Raw genomic sequence first — 17,548 nt, 5'->3', positions numbered from 1 at the left:
CTCTTTCGCAGCCCACATGAAATGGCGTGCGTAGATAAGCTTCGCAATTTAGCATCACCTATCCGTCGAAAATAGCGTCTTCCGATTGGGGCTCATTTAGACGAATTCCGTAGTAGGAGTTCGCCCGAAACGTTAGCTTCAAACTAAAATGGCCGACTTCCTGTTCAATTCGGGCCATGGGTTGTTGAGACTTTTTCGTGCATCCTGTTATTATAGACACAGCCACCGAGTTTGCTGTTGATATAGTATAAAGCTTGTGTCAGGGGCTAATTTTTTCAGACTTTCCAGGGTCCGCAACTGAGTGAGCATTGGAGGGGTCGTGTGCAGGACCCACCAAAATATTGTTGACTTCTCCAGCGTACTGATTGCTCCCAAAAGACAGTTCAAAATAACAATAAACACATTTCCTAACAAGACACTGAGCTCTCTCGTAATTTGGCAAACACGTGCAGCCGGCGTATTTAAAAGAAACTAAAGGTTGTCTGCGCCATTGTGGGAGTGGACAAAGCAGAGGATTCGATGCCCGCTGTTCACATTTTTACGAATGGAATTCGTCTGATATCCAGCACATGTACATGGCTTTCAGAATCCGTCTGCCTGTTCCCCGATCAAATTCACCAAAATCGCGTTAGACCATCGGTCTACCTACTGCACCAGGACTTAGACGGGATCCCAGCAGACTTAAGTTTCGACCGACTTTCTTCCACCGTCACAATGCGCTGGGCGCATGTCTAAGGACACACCCTCGCTGCCCCGGAACTGCCAGCTTCTTGCAGACTGATCTGCCAAATCGGAAAAACACACGCAGCGACCCTTGCGCTTGCACAAAAAATCAAGATATGCCATTTTTTTTGCGCTCTGCCGCAGTTGCGTCGTCTACGAAAGTAGAGCCCTGAGTGTGAAAGCTAGTTAGTTTAATGTGTGGAGAATGTGGAGGACTCACTCTCTAATGGGTCACCTTTTTGTTGAAGCTGCATTTTAAAAGGCTTTTTACGGCTTTCATCACAGTGACTTTCATGCTCTGTAGCAGTTTGTGGGAAAAAAATCCCATAAACTTTTCATTTCCCTAATTATATTTTTATTTTTCCTATTTTATGAACATGTTTTTCAAGGGGGAAGCAAGTGGTTAGCACGTGCTTCACAGTTCCGAGGATCTGGGTTCGAATCTTGCTCTAGCTTTCCCATGTGGATTTTTTGTACGTTTTCTCTGTGTACTCCGGCGTTCTCCCACCTTCATAAAACATACGTTAGGCTCTTAGGTTCTGAAGTCTCTAAAATGTTCACAGGTGGGAATGTGAGTGTCAGTTCTTGTTTGTCTATTTGGCTGGCTGTGGCTGGTTAAAATGCTGAGTGGCTAGTAACTCTGGGAAACCAGTAGCCATAGTGGCTGACCAAAACAGTTCATGTCAAGCCCTGTACATCTTCCATGACAACATTCAATTCCAAATCTCTACACTACAGTATAGCATTTCACAATCATCATGTAGTTCATAACATGACAAAAACCTAAAAACCAGAATCCTCTTTTGCTAGCTGTTGGGTGTTGTCATTGCTAGCTACGCAGTTGTTTCCGCTCTGGAAATGGTAAATAAATCTGGGGTGTAGCAAACCAGCTTTGTCCAACCTTTCCTCACAATGTGCTTTTTTTTTTTTTAATTCAGCCTTGAAAATGAATCTTTAATGTTGTCCAACATTAACCCCAAATAAAGTTCCGATGTTCTAGTAAGCTTTCCCTGACATTTTTGTAGTTACGTCTCACAGCACAAAAACCTGGCATTTGAACAGGGTTGTGTAGATTTTTTATATCCACAGCATAAGGTCAACTAATTACTGTACATACCACATAGCTTTGCTGCAGTAATATTTCATAAGAAAGATGTTATTCCAGGCATGCGTGTGTATTAGCGTCAGAGATTAGCACGATGTGCATTGTTTGGGCTTTAAAGCTGCTCTCCTCAGATAAACGCCCCGTATGGGCGTCAAATGACAGGAAGCTCTGAAGTGTTAATAATAATAATAATAATTATAGTAATAACACAGCCACATTAGACTCCTCGTATTGTGCCAACATTGGATGCCCTCATGCAGCACAACTTGTAATAATTCATTTTCAGTGTAGCTGCTGTCACTGCAAAGCAGTTACTGTCATTCTTGCGTTGCTTCGTGAAGGCCTTGAAAAAGTGACTGACGAGCGGCAGCAAATCCACAATCCGACGACTTGTGTCCAAAATCATCCACGGTCATCGGGTTCTTATTTAAGTGGGGTACACATGTCCCGATTTTTAACATCAAAATGTGAGCGACTCCACGCAGGATGAAGTGTGTGCTTACTGCTCTAATAGTGTGTTGTGTAAGATTGTCTTGCAAAAGTGGGCAATAGGGCCGTGTAAAAGTTTCATCTGGCCAATATCTGCGATTTAATATCATTGTCAATGATAGACAATAGCGACAATCGGGCCAAATTTGAGCTTTTTCTCTCCGTGGCGATTAAATACAGCAAAGGCCCGATTGTCCGATAGTTCGAAAAGATTATCCTGAACAATTATCCTGTGGTGTGGGGTGTGTTAGTGATTTTTTATTTCTTTTTTAACATCCCTGATTTTTCACTCTCCCACATTACAAAACTTGGCAGGTTAAATGTTACTGTAACCAGAAAAACAAAAGTTCCGGTTTGACTTCAGCTTTCTTTGGAACAGGGATCACTGCGTGTGTGTGTGTGCATGTGTGTGTGTGTGTGTGTTTATCAGTAAATTGGCCGCGTTGTGAGCCAGAACTATTATTAACGTGACAAGCGCCGCTTAAATCGCCTCCACGGCAGCCCGAAGGAATGTTGAATCGGAGGGGATGTCGGGAGCACTTCCTTCACCAGCACGCGACTGTCTGATAAAATGTTACATACTTACAATTAGACCATTGTTATAATAATCAATCAGACAATTATTTAAGATCAACAATATCATTCATATCTGTAGTGAAGGGCGATACCGCTGATGGTGTTCTGTGGGACCACGAGATGGCAATGCACAGGATTTCGAGCCTGTTCCAGACCGTGATGTTGGTACGTAACCATTTTGCTTCCAATTCCCCCCTGCCTCCAGCTAATCAGTGCATGAATTCATTCTTAAATAATGTCTTTATTAAAGTCATTAGATATTAAATAATAAATAAATAAATAAAATACATAAATAAAATATTGTAAGAATGTACTTTTTTTTAACTTCATTTTGTGCTATATATGTATAAATATATATGTATTTGCTATTGCTATTTTATGAAATGTATTTGACATTTTATTATTTTCTTTATTTTTTAATTAATTTAAATGTGAAAATATAATCCAAAGTAATTGCATTCAACCTTTTTTTAAATTGAATTTATTTTATGATTTTTCCAGCAAATTTGTATGCCTTTGTCAAAGGAAGGTTTTTGTAAATACAACTTATACAAATTAATATTGTTTATTACTTATTGTATTTTACTGTCTTCATATTTAGTCATTAAAATGTTTTTAGTAATTTAATTTATAATTATTTTTATTTTTCAAATATTTTTTTTATTAATTTCACTTTTAATATTTTGATATTTCATATAATTTTAAAATTTTAGTAACTGTTTCAGTTCTTTCACTCGTTCTTTCATTTTCTTTGTATTTAATTTAAAAACATTAGTAGCTATTGTTGTCGATAATGTCCTTGAATTTGTTATTTTTAAAATTGAATTTATAATTGCATTTTAGTTTTTAAATTTGATTAAAAAATATTCATATTTCTACTATTTCATTTCATGATATTTTGTATTAATAATAATTGTTCGGATTGAATTTTTGTATACGTATATATATATATATATATATATATATATATATATATATGCTAATATATATATATATATATATGTATATATAAAATCCTTAAAAAATAAAAGCTAAACATCTAATATGACCCAACGGAGTGTAAGAGGTCAGCATCAAATGACAGGCCGCTCCGCGATTGGTTGGTCGCCATGGTCCCTCCCGCTTGTCACGGCAGACCTCGATATTAGCGAGATTAGATTACCTGTCTTTTGATTAGTGAATGCTGGCAAGCATCCACGCGTGTCGATCAAGCGTGCGATATAGTTTAGTGTGGAGCGGGAGGGGAATATTTCGTGATGGGCCGCGCTGCTTTTAATCTTCTTAGCACAACTGGACCACAGCTGCAGTCAAAATGCACACACACACACACACACACACACACACACAAAGGAAGTGTGACCCTGCAAACAGAAACAAACAAACAAACAAAATTCCAGGTAATTTTTTTTTTTCTTTGTCTTTTTGTGTTTTGATTGCTTTCCACAAGAGTATCAGTGAAAACAAGCCAAAGGGGGGAATTGTTTCCAGCAGTATATACGTGTACATACGTGTTGCAGCTGTGTATCTAGTGGGTGAATAATACATCACAATACATGTGAAGATTTTGCATATATTATAGTATGCATGTATGTATGTATAAATGTACACTATGTATATATTTCAGTTTTCACTTTAGGATGGATCAATGGAAGAGTTTGCTATTTAAAAAAATAAACTTTTTGTCTTCAGGTAAAAGTGCCAACATGCATACAAGAATACATAGTACATGAATATGATCTGTGAAGAAAGAAAAAAAAATCCCTCTCTGGCGCCATCTTGTGCTTGTAGTTTAATTTGCAAGAAACCACCGTGCCTGAGGAAAAACAGTCAACGTGAGACAGAAGGTATGACTGACTGAGTGTCAGTCATTTTTTGTGCACTTGTGGGCACATTCACAGTAGGCTATTAGTAGCACTTTTGGCCTACTAGTTCACAACTAAACCTTACTGGTAAACTACTGTGCTGCACTATTAACACTACGAGGCACAACTAGTAGGCATGTGTCACAACGTTAGTACCCAAGTGGGTCGTACTAGCAGATCCAAAATGCCCATTAGTAGTTTTACCTCACTAGTAACATGCAATTATCATACCAGTCGGCCGAAGTCGTCCTTTTAGTGTGCAAAAATGTCATACCGTAATGTAAGGCAGTAATGGAAAAACTTTACTGCTGTACTTGTGTGCCGAATTGTCTGGATATCAATGGTTTCCAATAAATGCTCAAACAGCTTGCCATACATGTGAGCCTTGCTGATTATTATTATTATTATTTATTTTTTTATTTTATTATTATTATTATTATTATTATTATCAGTTCTTTTCTGTAATTTACAATCTCAGTAGAGACTGGTGTTTTGCAAGCGTGTGTTCCTCTTCACACACACGAGCGTGCTGATGGGAAAATTGCTTTGTTGAGGTTCGAAGGTTCAGCAGCAGGGGGAGGTGCTGAGCGTTTGCTGGATGAAGCGCAGCATTGAAGGACAGGCAGAGGAAGGGGACGTCTCAGTCACGACTCCCACGGGATGCTACGGCGGAGCTCATGCTTTAGCCGTTTACCACAGCCCCGCTCACTTTTACCGACACAAATCACTCGCCATCGATTCAGCCGCGCTCCCGCCGTCGTGTCGCCAACTTGACCGTCTTTTACTGCGATGCGAGTGACCTCCATGTTACTGCATTGACCTGTATTGTGATACTGGTGGTATCGATGGCAAATTTTGTAGTATTGCATTGTGAGTTATTACTGCGTGTTTGGTGGTTGTAGAACATGGAAAATATGCTCCCACAGTCGAATGAGAAAAGTGCTAATACCAAAAATATATTTGACCTGTATCGTGATTGACAAATTATGGCAGTAATAAAAATCATCAACCTTTGAATAGAAAATATCTCTTGTATAGTATTGTTGTCTTGGACATACATATTGACATAGAAAAACAAAAAAAACTAAAAAATTGCCAATATCAATAGTGTTGCTATCCAGACTATTTATACTATTTATACGTGATACTGGTGGTATACCTGGAAAAATATTAAGAATATTGGATTGTAAATCACAAGCATTAGTTCAGTGGTCATAAAACTTGGAAAATATGCTCCAAAAGTCAAAACAGTAAAGCACCAATATCGGTTTTGACCTGTATCGTGATACAGTTAATATCGTTGGCAAGATATTGCAGTATCATTGTATTGCATCAACATAGTATCGATGTGCTAACAATTTTGACCTGTATCATGATACGGTTGGTATCGTTGACACATTTTGTTCTAATATTGCATCGTGCATTAACACACTATTGTGGTGGTCAGAAAATTCGCAAAACATCTCCCCCCGAAAATTAACAAATATCAATAGTGGTGACAATTTTGGCAGCAAGAAAAGCACCAATATCAGTAGTATCAATGTGCTGATGATTTTACCCTGACACTCTGAGTGGAAAGTTTGGTTTGTAAGAATGGATAATTGTACTAGTTTGTACAACTCAAACAAATGGGAAACACATCCCTGCTTGTGTATGCACATGTTTGTCCTCCCATAACCTTGCATGCATACGTTGTGAAGTTTACACTCATGGATGCACACAATGAGACCCCCCCCTCCCCGCCCTGGAGGCGACGGCCTAATATGACGGATAGCGAACGCTCGACTGTAAAGACTTAAGATGAGCTTTTTGTGGGTGGGAGAAAGGGGGGGCGACCTTGACGTGCTCCGTGCAGGCTGCAGCGGTGCCGCTCGCACCGCAGTGTTACAGGAAAGCGGGGGCGACCCGCAGCACCACGGCAGCACACAAGCACTGTGCTTGGAAGCGGGTTAACATTAGAGTCTCGCCTTTTGCCTCCAAATTGGCCGCCCTGCTGGTAAAACGTCAACGAGGAACTTTAGTTGGAAAGTTTTCAAGGTCAAGCCGCTGCTGGAATTAAATGTTTTATTCACCGCTGTAATACTTGGAGCTGTTAATTTAATCTGTTCTTAACTGAGCCACTGAGAACTAGAATGGGCTAACGTTAGTGTTGTCATTTTTAAGTTAAGCGCAAAAATAAATAGAGAACAGGCTTATCTTTGAGATGAATACTAATCTAAATCAAAAGTCAGTTCCAATTTTGATACATAGAGGAAGTCCACTATTGCGTTCAACACTCTTCCAGATTCATCAGCGCAACACTGGGCCAAAATCCCAGACAATGAGGTTCAGACATTGATGCAAGACTTGGATCTTTAGCTTTAGCTTGGGTTTCAGTACATCTGCATGTTAGTACAGTAAAACTGAATGCTACTTATCAATTGGTCATCTCACATGAAATATTGACAGATTTTGGACGATTGGACTTAGACCACTATTGCACTAAACTTTTTTTTTTTTTTGGTTCTCTAATCCCAGTTTGTTTCTTTTCTTTAAAGCAACCTACATTATACTGAACTAACCTAAACTAAAGATGATGACAGTACATCGGCTGTGGATAAAGTGTCATTAGGTGCATTAGGTGCACTTCGTTGTGGTTTTGGGGTAGAACCTTTAGACACAAAAAGTTCTAAATATACCTTTTTGAAAATTATTTTTACAATTATAATTATAATTTTAAAAAAGATCTTGCAACATTCCTATATACATTATACATACGTATTTATTTATTTATTTGCTGAATGTTTAAATATCTTCGTAAAACCTTTAGCACAACCCATTTTCATCCATTCAAATTATGCAAAATTTGATTCTTTTAAATCTTGTTTTATTCATTATTTTAAATGTTTGTATAGGTTTTTTTTTAAATCGCTGTAAAAAGATTACAATAATGAGTGTGGATGGTACATTGATACACTCCTACTTGCTCCAAATGTATGCCTCGCACTTTTGACAAGGTCAATGAAGGAGTTATTTCCCCTTAAAAGTGGCACATGTTTACTGCACTCAAGTGAGGGTGTTCCTCACACTTGAGATTTAAATTAAAATAATAATAATAATAAATCAATAGTTCTTTGAAATGCTTTTACCTAGCGTGAGACGGGTAGACAGATGTGTGCATGTGTGCAGGTGCTCTGTCAGGTATTGTACTGTATTGGTGGGTTGGGGCGGGTGCACAATGCAGTCTAATCCCCAAGGTGACGCCGGATTGGACGATCCTAGCGTGTGTGCATGCTTACTCTGCGGGAAGGACAAAAAAAGCAAAGCGGTTAAAAAAAAAAAAAAGTGGGAGGAGGGGTGAGCCTTCCTTCACACCACGTCAGGCGTTAAATCTCCTATCACTGAGCTGATGCTCAGGGGGGGGGGGGGGGGACATTCCAGGTGACCCCCCACCATGCCCCCCCACCCACCACCCCCACCTCTACCCCTCATCCCACCATCCCTCCCTCAGCATTTCAAACCTTGCATGAGTGTGTGTGTGTGCGCGTTGTTTTGTATTTGTGTGCATGTGGCAGCTCTCGTTTCCTATCAGGTGTTCAATTACCCAATGGCAGCTTTGGTAGGGACGCTCTTGAGGGGGAGTGCGGGCGAGCTAGGAGGGTAGAAGTGGAAAAAGAAGAAGAAGTGGAGAGCACTCCTGCCGAGCCAGTAGGTGAGTGGGTCATCCTTTCAGATTGTTTTGATTTGTTTGTGTGATGCTGAAGGTCATGGGGTCATTGTTCAATGTCAGCTCACGAGCAGATGCAAAGTTTGGGTTTTTTGTTTTTGGCTGACATTGCACAATCGGCATTTCTTTATTATCTTATGTCTCGCTGCTGAATATTTGTGCCTGTGCTGCAATGCAAAAAAAAAAAAAAAAAAAAGTCTTCAACAAAACGAGTCCAGTTGCCTCCATTCAACCTTTGTCGATAACCTTGACCTGAATGAATCCGACCATTTTTTGTCTTTTCCAGGGCCAATAAAGTGTATAAAAAATCATCCTACAGAGTTGAGTCAGTAAACAATGATTTTTTCTTTTATTTTAAAAACTAAAATGTACTTAAAAATGGGGTTGTGTGCACCACTGTGAGGCTGTTTTTTCATATTGTTTTTGTTATTTATCACCATCTATTTGTGCGTAATATATTTTTAAAATCTTAATTAAAAAAAATTTTCTTAACAGTACTCATATATTTGTCTGTGTTTTATTTTTATTTAATTAAATGTTTTATTATTTTATGTATTATTAAAGATTTGTTTATTCATTTATTTTATATGTAGCTATATATTTTGTGTTATATTTTTTCAGCTGTTTTTAAAAAATGTTTACCTTATCCCCCCACGTAAGGCTTTTTTAGCCCTGCAAACTTTACAATCATAGATGAGTGACACAGAGCAAAGAAATAACGAGGATATGCAAAGAAAATGTACAAAAATAAAACAGGGGGAAAATGACCAAAGTGCAGTTTAGATAGTGTTTCGATATTGTTGTTGTAGTATTTCCCGTATATTAGGTAATGATATAAACATGAACGTATTGTTGTGTTCGTCAAGAAAACATGAAGAAAAATGTTGAGCAATGGCTAAAAAAAAATATTTTAAATTATAAAACTACATATAAGAACAAGGAACAAATTAAGTTGGTTTATCGGTTGAATCCAAACAGTGTAAAGTTTTGACAAGGCTAAATTTTGTATTGGATGTCATTGGATTACAGGCGCAGGTGTACCTGATGAAGTATCTGCAATGTTCTATGCAGTAATATTGTAACACCTGATCACACACACACTCACGCACACACACACGCGCACACGCATTCATTCAGTGTAAGCAGTTTCCCGGGCAAACCTGCCGAGGTTTCACTTCTGTCATGATCTCAAGTTGGAACATTTGCAGGTATCAGATGGCGAGTTGTGTGCTGATGCTAACAAAATAGGACAAAAAAAAAAAATAACTTTTAACACAGCAGGGTTGCTTTTTGCTCTTCTCTCCGTTCAGGTTACGGAGAAGACTGAAGCTGCCTGGATGCCAGCCAGCAGGACCAAGGTCCACGCGGGACCCCCTCCTGCATTCCTGACGGCCGAAGAGACGGACAGCGATGGAGGTTTGCACAAATATTACAGCAAATAAGGACCGAGACCTGAATGAAATTGCGGAAATCTGTAATTGATACTAATAATTGTTCAGCCTATAGATGCCACAAGATGGCCCCAAAGCAATTCAAACGGAGAGGATAATAAAGCATCAACACCATGCATTTAGCATGTACGCAATCACGGGCCCATGTTACATAAACGACTGTATTCAGTAGTTAGATTATTCAACAGAAACAATCCACCTTCACACATGGAATCATGAATAGTGTTAGCTAGCTTACTAGCATAAATAACACGCTACCACAAGCTAATGTGACATCACCCATGGGCATGCGCGCTTGCACTTTACACTAAGAGTATTAAGTCATTAAACTCATCTTTCGGCATTTACACAAAATAAAGAATTTTCGCGGAATACAGCCAAATTGTGACACACAAGCTATTCGTAGCGGCATCAGACAAGATTTCAGTTTGACTTTTGACTGTGCACCAGGTGCATTCAAGGACCACCAACAAAACAGAACATCTCAAACGCAGACGAAAAAACATTATCCATGAACAACAACAACAACAAAGATTCCACCACATGGCGTCAAAGCACTACTTTTATTGATTTGGCTTCAGCACTACAACAGATAAAATAGGCGATTTTCAGGGAATATCAGTGTATGAACCCCAATTTTAAAAAAAAATACGCAAATCTATACAGTATGTAATACTTACCACATACAACATCGGTTTTTTTTTCTCTCTTTGATTAGATTTTAATTTCTTTTCATTCCTCCTCAATGCTGCTTTTGTATTTGTTGTTACTTCGTGCGGTATCTCTATCTAGGTTCCTCTGGTTAACTTCGAAAACGTGGACGATGTGGGCATCAACTTGGGCGACCCCAGCGACTCGGGCTACCCGACGTCGCCCACGTCGGAGGCCCAGGATCCCGAGCCCTCACCCCGCCGCCTGCCGTCCCCGCGTCTGTCCCCTCGCTGGTCCCGCCGCGAGGGTCCGTCCCCTTCCACGCCATCCAAAGCCACTTCCAGTAGCTGCAGCCTGATCTCCAATCTAAAGCTCCTGGTGAGCGGCGAGTCGGGTTCTGAAGGCGTCTTCAGCAGGATGCCGAGGGACTGCTACGACAATGAGGACTTGTTCGAGAAGATCGGCGTGGAGGACCGAGACCAGAAGGTGGTCATCAATGTCTCGGGGCTGATGTTCGAGACGCAGCTGAGCACGCTCAACCGGTTCCCGGAGACTCTACTGGGCGACCCCGTCAAACGAATGCGCCACTTCGACCCCATGAAGAACGAGTATTTCTTCGACCGTAACCGCCCTTCTTTCGACGGCGTCCTGTACTTTTACCAATCTGGCGGGAGGGTCCGCAGGCCAGCCAACGTCCCATTAGATGTCTTCGCCAGTGAGATCGTCTTCTATCAGCTGGGCCATGAGGCCATGGAGCAGTTCCGTGAAGACGAAGGGTTCATCAAAGAGCCCGAGGTCCTGTTGCCCACCAACGAGCTCCAGAGACAGTTCTGGCTCCTGTTCGAGTATCCTGAGAGCTCCAGTGCTGCCAAATCCGTTGCTCTCGTCTCGGTGTTTGTCATCGTCATCTCCATCTTTATCTTTTGTCTGGAAACGCTACCAGAGTTCAGGGAGGGTAGCGATTTCACTCCCGATGCGGCTCATGTTGTTAACGGGACCAGCGAAGGTTCAAGTCCTCACCCTGCCCCCAAAGACATCCTAGCCTACCTTACGGACCCTTTCTTTATCGTAGAAACCATTTGCATAATCTGGTTCTGCTTTGAGGCAGGCGTTCGCTTTGCCGTGTGTCCCAGTAAGAGCGACTTCTTCAACAACATCATGAACATCATCGACATCGTGTCCATCATCCCATACTTCGTCACGCTGGGCACGGAGCTGGCAACCACTCCCGACGATGATACCAACTCCAGCCAAAACATGTCGCTCGCCATCCTGAGGATCATCCGCCTGGTGAGAGTGTTCCGCATCTTCAAGCTGTCGCGCCACTCCAAGGGGCTCCAGATCCTGGGGCAGACCCTGAAGGCCAGCATGCGAGAGCTGGGCCTGCTTATCTTCTTCCTCTTCATCGGCGTCATCCTCTTCTCTAGCGCCATCTTCTTCGCCGAAGTCGACGAGCCCCAGACGCAGTTCGTCAGCATCCCGGACGGATTCTGGTGGGCGGTGGTCACCATGACCACGGTGGGCTACGGAGACATGTGCCCCAGCACCATAGGCGGCAAGATGGTGGGAACCCTGTGCGCCATCGCCGGCGTGCTGACCATCGCGCTGCCCGTGCCCGTCATCGTGTCCAACTTCAACTACTTCTACCACCGCGAGACCGAGCAGGAGGAGAAGCGGATGATCGACGCCGCCACCGAGGCGCAGAAGAGCACGCTGGCCGACAAGTACGGCAGCGCGGCGTCGCTCGACAAAAGCACCTGGAGCGTCGAGAAGAACGGCTACAACTCGTAAAGCAACATTTTCCTCCAATCATTTTTGTACTGCTGCAGCATGATGACACTTTGAAGCCTTTACCTAAGTTGTCTTCTTTTGGACAAAGTGAAATATGCACAAGTCAGCACAAGAGGGACCATTTTAACAAATGTAAATTCCATCTGTTCATTTGACAAATTGCTGGGCTACTAGCGCAGAATTGGGGACAAGCCCTACCGTGAATAATGAAACCCACAATTGACGCCCCCCTAAAAAAAATTTTTTTTGTCATTCCAGAATTGGAGGAAAATTTTGGCAACAGCGTTTTTGAAAATCAGACCCTTATTTTATCTTTTTTTTTTTTTGCTATTTTTTTTAAAGGAAAAAATAAAATAAACCATCAAATAATTTCTTTTGTCCAGCCCAACCATGAACAGTACACATTGTAGACGATTTTTATTTATCGTATCATATATTTTGCTTTGTGTACCACAACAGATACCCAATTCCCTGAAAAACATATATTTAGAAAAAATATTGCTGAATCAATCATTTATCCTTTACAATTACATAAGGAAAGTAAACGTTTATTTGAATTAGACTGAGCATTTAGCTTGATGATGTAATTTCTGCTCAGTCATGTAGCTCACTTTTTTTTCTTTTTTTTTTTCCTCTAGATGGCTAAAAAAGGTTTTCGTAGCAGGGTTGCCTATATGTTGAGAGACAACTTCAGAGCATAATTACTTCTATAGTATATAAAATGTCTGTGACAAAATTAAACGTTTTAACAATCACAAGGAAGACATTGACAAAATCCTAACAAAACAAAACAAAAAAAAGCTGATTTAAAACTTGGACAAAAAATGTCCTCCAATTCTAGATTGACCATTAGTCCAACTATTAGATAACGAAAAAAATAAAGATTTACAATGCAAATGATGCATCTATTTGAAATCATTGTGAACAGTTGTAGTATTGTAAATGTTATTCTCTTTGTATAGGCATAATGTTCAGTCATAGGGGTGTACCTAATGAAGTGACCCGTGTCCTCTCCAGCCTGTCCTTGTGACGACCTCCCAAACAGTCCCCTCCTCCATTACTAAAACAACAACCAAAAAAATCATTAGTCGCATGTGAAGCTTCACCTTATCGTATTCAGCTAAATCTACGAGAGGCTTTCAAGGATGCTGGGACATGTCCACGCTGTGCGAGACATCTTCAATTGTTGTTGTAAAATGATATATGAAATCCTGTATACTTTGCAAGTTTTAGTAAAATATCAATCAAATGCTAATGGGACAAAAAAACAAAAATATGCATCGACATTTGATGTTTTCTTGCCAATTGAGCATAATTACGCAATATAAAATTTTTAAAGTACAATTTGAAGAGCTTGTCGAACGATTGCGCTGAATGTTAATCTCCACATACGCACTTTGTGAGGCTCAGGAAAGCACATTTATCATCACCGTGTGACATACTGTAAGATTTATACTTTGGATAAAAGGAAGGTGGGTGGGTGGGCAGAGGGGGGGCAGAACACAATTCACTTTGCACACTTTAAACGAAATAAACAATGTATTATTTATATAGCATGGCATGCAGAAATGAGGCTACTACTAAGGTTTGACATAACGAATGTAGCTAATTATAAACATTTTAATGGTCTAGTGATAATCAAATGAGACTGTTAGACATGCATGCCGCATTTTAATCATGATAATGTGACTCCATGACACGTATAAATAGAGTTTATATAGCAACGGCCATGAATGTAATCTTGCAATAAATGTACTGTATGCAATAATGTTGATGTGGGCATAGGGGAACCCTGTTTGACCCCAGGAACACAGCAATAATTAAATGGGAGGCAATAAGATGTAAAGGCTGCATCATTTAGTGACTTGGCTACTCAGCACTTTATGCTTAGAAGAAGCACTTATTCTTGCCGAGTACACTTGACCCACTGACAGCTAGAGCGGGCTAACTCCACGTTTGTCATTTTGCAAGCGAGTGCAAAAAAAACGTTTTTGCACCGATGAACCAGCAGAAGTGCAAGAATTGGAACTAAACCTTGATTTAGACCAGGATTCATTTGAAAGATATGCCTTTTCTCTATGCATTTATGCACGGAACTTCCAAATGACAACAACAACAGCAACAAAAAAATGGAGTTTTAGCTCTCAGTTATAATGAATGAATGAGTGAGTGACGTTTTATTTATTCTGTAAGTAGTGCCTTCCATTAAACATGTATGCTATTAACTGTCTGGAGTCAACCGCTCATTATTTGGGTGATAACTAATATGTTAAAACAAGGGCAAGCAGCTCACAGTCCACTCCACTGTCTATTATAGATTTTTTTTCATATAAATCTATCAATATTTGTATTTGTAATTGTAATATAAATATATAAATATATCAATATTTATATTATATATATATATACATATATATATATAATATAAATATTGATATATTTATATGACAACAAAATGTCTCTCTCTCTCTCTCTCTCTCTCTCTCTCTCTCTCTCTCTCTATATATATATATATATATATATATATATTTGTCTATTCTAAATGTTCATGTCTGATAGTTTACAATTTTTGTATGTAGTTGTTTTTGTCTAATATTTTGGTATATTTGTATGACAAAAAAAATCTATAATAATTTAATATTACTTTATCTTATAATTTGTATTATTTTGTTCTATTTTGTCATAGTTTTTGTAATATTTGTTCATTTTCCAGCTAAATGTTATAAATTTCCATAACACTCGTATTTTTTATAAATATTTATGTTTTTTTCAAATATTTTGTGTTATTTTTAAACACTTTTCTTTGTATTCTTTTGTCATTTTTCTTATATTTTTAAAGTAAGGTTTGTGGGTTTAATTTATTTTTTTCAAATATTTTATTACATTTTTAATTTCATATATGGACATAATTACTTTTACTCTGACATTTATTTTCATCTAATATTTTGTATCAAATTTCTAATATATATATATATATATATATATATATATATATATATATTCATTATCTAATACTCCTGTGTTTTTTTTCCTTTACTGTTTTTTTGTATATTTCTAACAAAGTTTTGTGCTTTTGATAAATAATTTTTATTATTTTCAAATATGTTTTATATTTTTTGTCATAATTTTGTAATTTATTTAACATTTTCTTTTTGTCATGTAATATGCTTTATTTGTATCTAATATGTAATCTTATTTTCAAATATTTTTGTATTCCATCACAATATTGTTGTTGATTACGGTTTCTTTTTTCTCATATTTTCTGTTTTTAATCATTTAATAAATATTTTAGGTTTTTTTTTGCCAATATATAGACGGGCGGACGGACTCTCCCAGTGAGTAAGCAGATGAATAATTAATAAGAGCATCATTTGCAGAGAACAAAAATCATTGCGTCCTTGTTCGGCTGGTGGATCACTGACTGAACGACGGGCATCAGGCAGGCAAGTACACGCACACACACACACACACACACACACACACACACACAGGTGACTCTCACAAGGTCGACGCCGATGTGATGCTGCTGTCATTTATAATTCATCAGGTATTACACCAAAGGAATCCGGAGGACTCCATTCAAAGGTCAGCAGAAATGTGACACAGCAGCTTTACACCACTATCTAAAAATATGTTATTTGTGAGGATTTTTTATCTAATATTTTTGTGCAATAGTTTATATATATTTTGTTTTTTTGGGGGGGGGGAGATTACTGTCATAATGTTTTTTATTTTTCATATTTTTTTTCTATTTTTGGGGGTTGCAATACTTTGCATTGTATTATTATTTTGTGCATTTTAACAAAAGAATGTTGTGTGTTATAATATTTGCATATTTTTCATCTAATAATTTTGTACTTATCAACAAATCTGTTTGTAGTTTTCATCTAATGTAATTTGGAATGATTACAATTTCAGTATTTTTTTTCTACTATTTGGTTATTTTATGTTTCTACATTTGTGTGGAATTTTTGTATTATTTTATATTACATGTGTGCATTTTGTCATGTGTTGTAAATATTTGTTCATTCATTATTTTTAATTTTGTCTTTTTTTACTCTCATTTATTTCATGTTTCAAGCTTGTGTTTAATATTTTCAATTATTCTCAAATATTTCTGTATTTTTCACAAGTTTTGTTCTTGTTTTTTGTCTTTTATCTGATATTTGTGTATTTTTCAAACAATATTTTTTATATTTTTCTGTTGTTTTTGTCTTTTTGTTGTATTTTTTTAATCGTCACGTAATGTTTTGAAATATTTGTTTGTTTATTCACTTTTTTTGTCTGCTTATTTTTGTCTAATATTTTTATAGTAAATTCTTTGGGTTGAAAAATATAAGCAATATTTCTAGTAAGTTATTTTTTTAAATCTAAAATAAAAAAAATCTTTCTGTAATATTTTTCTATTTTTCATTTTTTGTATTTTTTTACGTAGTATTTTTTCACTTTTTTGTCTGATAGCTTGTACTATTTTTCAATGGTATTGTGTTTTTGTTTTAAAATATTTCAAATTCTCCAAAATTTCAGTATTAGAAAAGTACATACATTGCATATCAGTTTTACGCCACGGTCTAAATATAGCACCGTCGCATGACTGGACAAGCCACGCCCCTCCTTGGAAACAATGGACGGGCAAGTTGCATACCAGCGTGTCGGATTCCTGCTTACTCAGCAGACTGTTTGCTTATGAGCTGAATGTAAAACAGGCGACAAAGTTCAGCATTTGCATTCAGACTGTCGTCAGGATGCGCTGACGGTTGGACTGACCTTGATCACAACACGAGCAGCTTCGCGCCGCCGTGTCTTATTGATCGGCGGCATACTCTGGCACGATTCAGCGCCCTGACTTTGCTGACTAGGACGTGTTTGGCATTAGCCTTTGGACTCAATTGAAGAATAAATTTTTTTAAACACAAAATGTGAACTAGCTTCTGAAAAACTGGTTTAAAAAAAGTTGTCGATTTACATTAGGGGCAAGGGGGGAAGTGCCCCACCAGAAACAGCAGATGGCACCGTAGAGAGAAAAACTGTTTTTTTTTTGTTTGTTTTTGTCTGCCACAAGCAGCGAAAAAAAATGCAAATAACTGACACCCCTTCTAAAAATGTTTATAATTGCCTATATTTTTAGTTTGAAACTGTAAACTATGATCCCAAAATACTTTAAATAGAATTTTGAACTAATTACAACATTATC

The 17,548-nt window shown here is 38.3% G+C and overlaps 1 protein-coding gene across 2 annotated transcripts; it reads left to right on the top strand.

Moving 5' to 3' along the window:
• Positions 1-8,308: 8,308 nt before the first annotated feature.
• On the top strand, positions 8,309-16,499 carry LOC133484069 (potassium voltage-gated channel subfamily A member 10). 2 transcript variants are annotated; one of them, XR_009790285.1, is made up of 3 exons: positions 8,309-8,446; positions 9,772-9,877; positions 15,732-16,499. XR_009790285.1 is itself a non-coding variant. In XM_061786149.1 (3 exons), the coding sequence occupies exons 2-3, from the start codon at positions 9,872-9,874 to the stop codon at positions 12,352-12,354; spliced, it is 1,656 nt and encodes a 551-aa protein (XP_061642133.1). In that variant the 5' UTR covers positions 8,309-8,446; positions 9,772-9,871; the 3' UTR covers positions 12,355-14,815. The 2 variants fall into 2 exon arrangements, 1 of the variants encoding a protein (XP_061642133.1); XM_061786149.1 differs by lacking the exon at positions 15,732-16,499 and adding an exon at positions 10,705-14,815.
• Positions 16,500-17,548: the final 1,049 nt, after the last annotated feature.

The sequence above is a fragment of the Phyllopteryx taeniolatus genome, chromosome 9 (genome assembly GCF_024500385.1).
Source record: "Phyllopteryx taeniolatus isolate TA_2022b chromosome 9, UOR_Ptae_1.2, whole genome shotgun sequence".
In the NCBI taxonomy this organism is placed as follows: Eukaryota; Metazoa; Chordata; class Actinopteri; order Syngnathiformes; family Syngnathidae; genus Phyllopteryx; species Phyllopteryx taeniolatus.
Note: the sequence above shows the minus strand (reverse complement) of the source record. Positions and strands in the feature narration are given on the sequence as shown.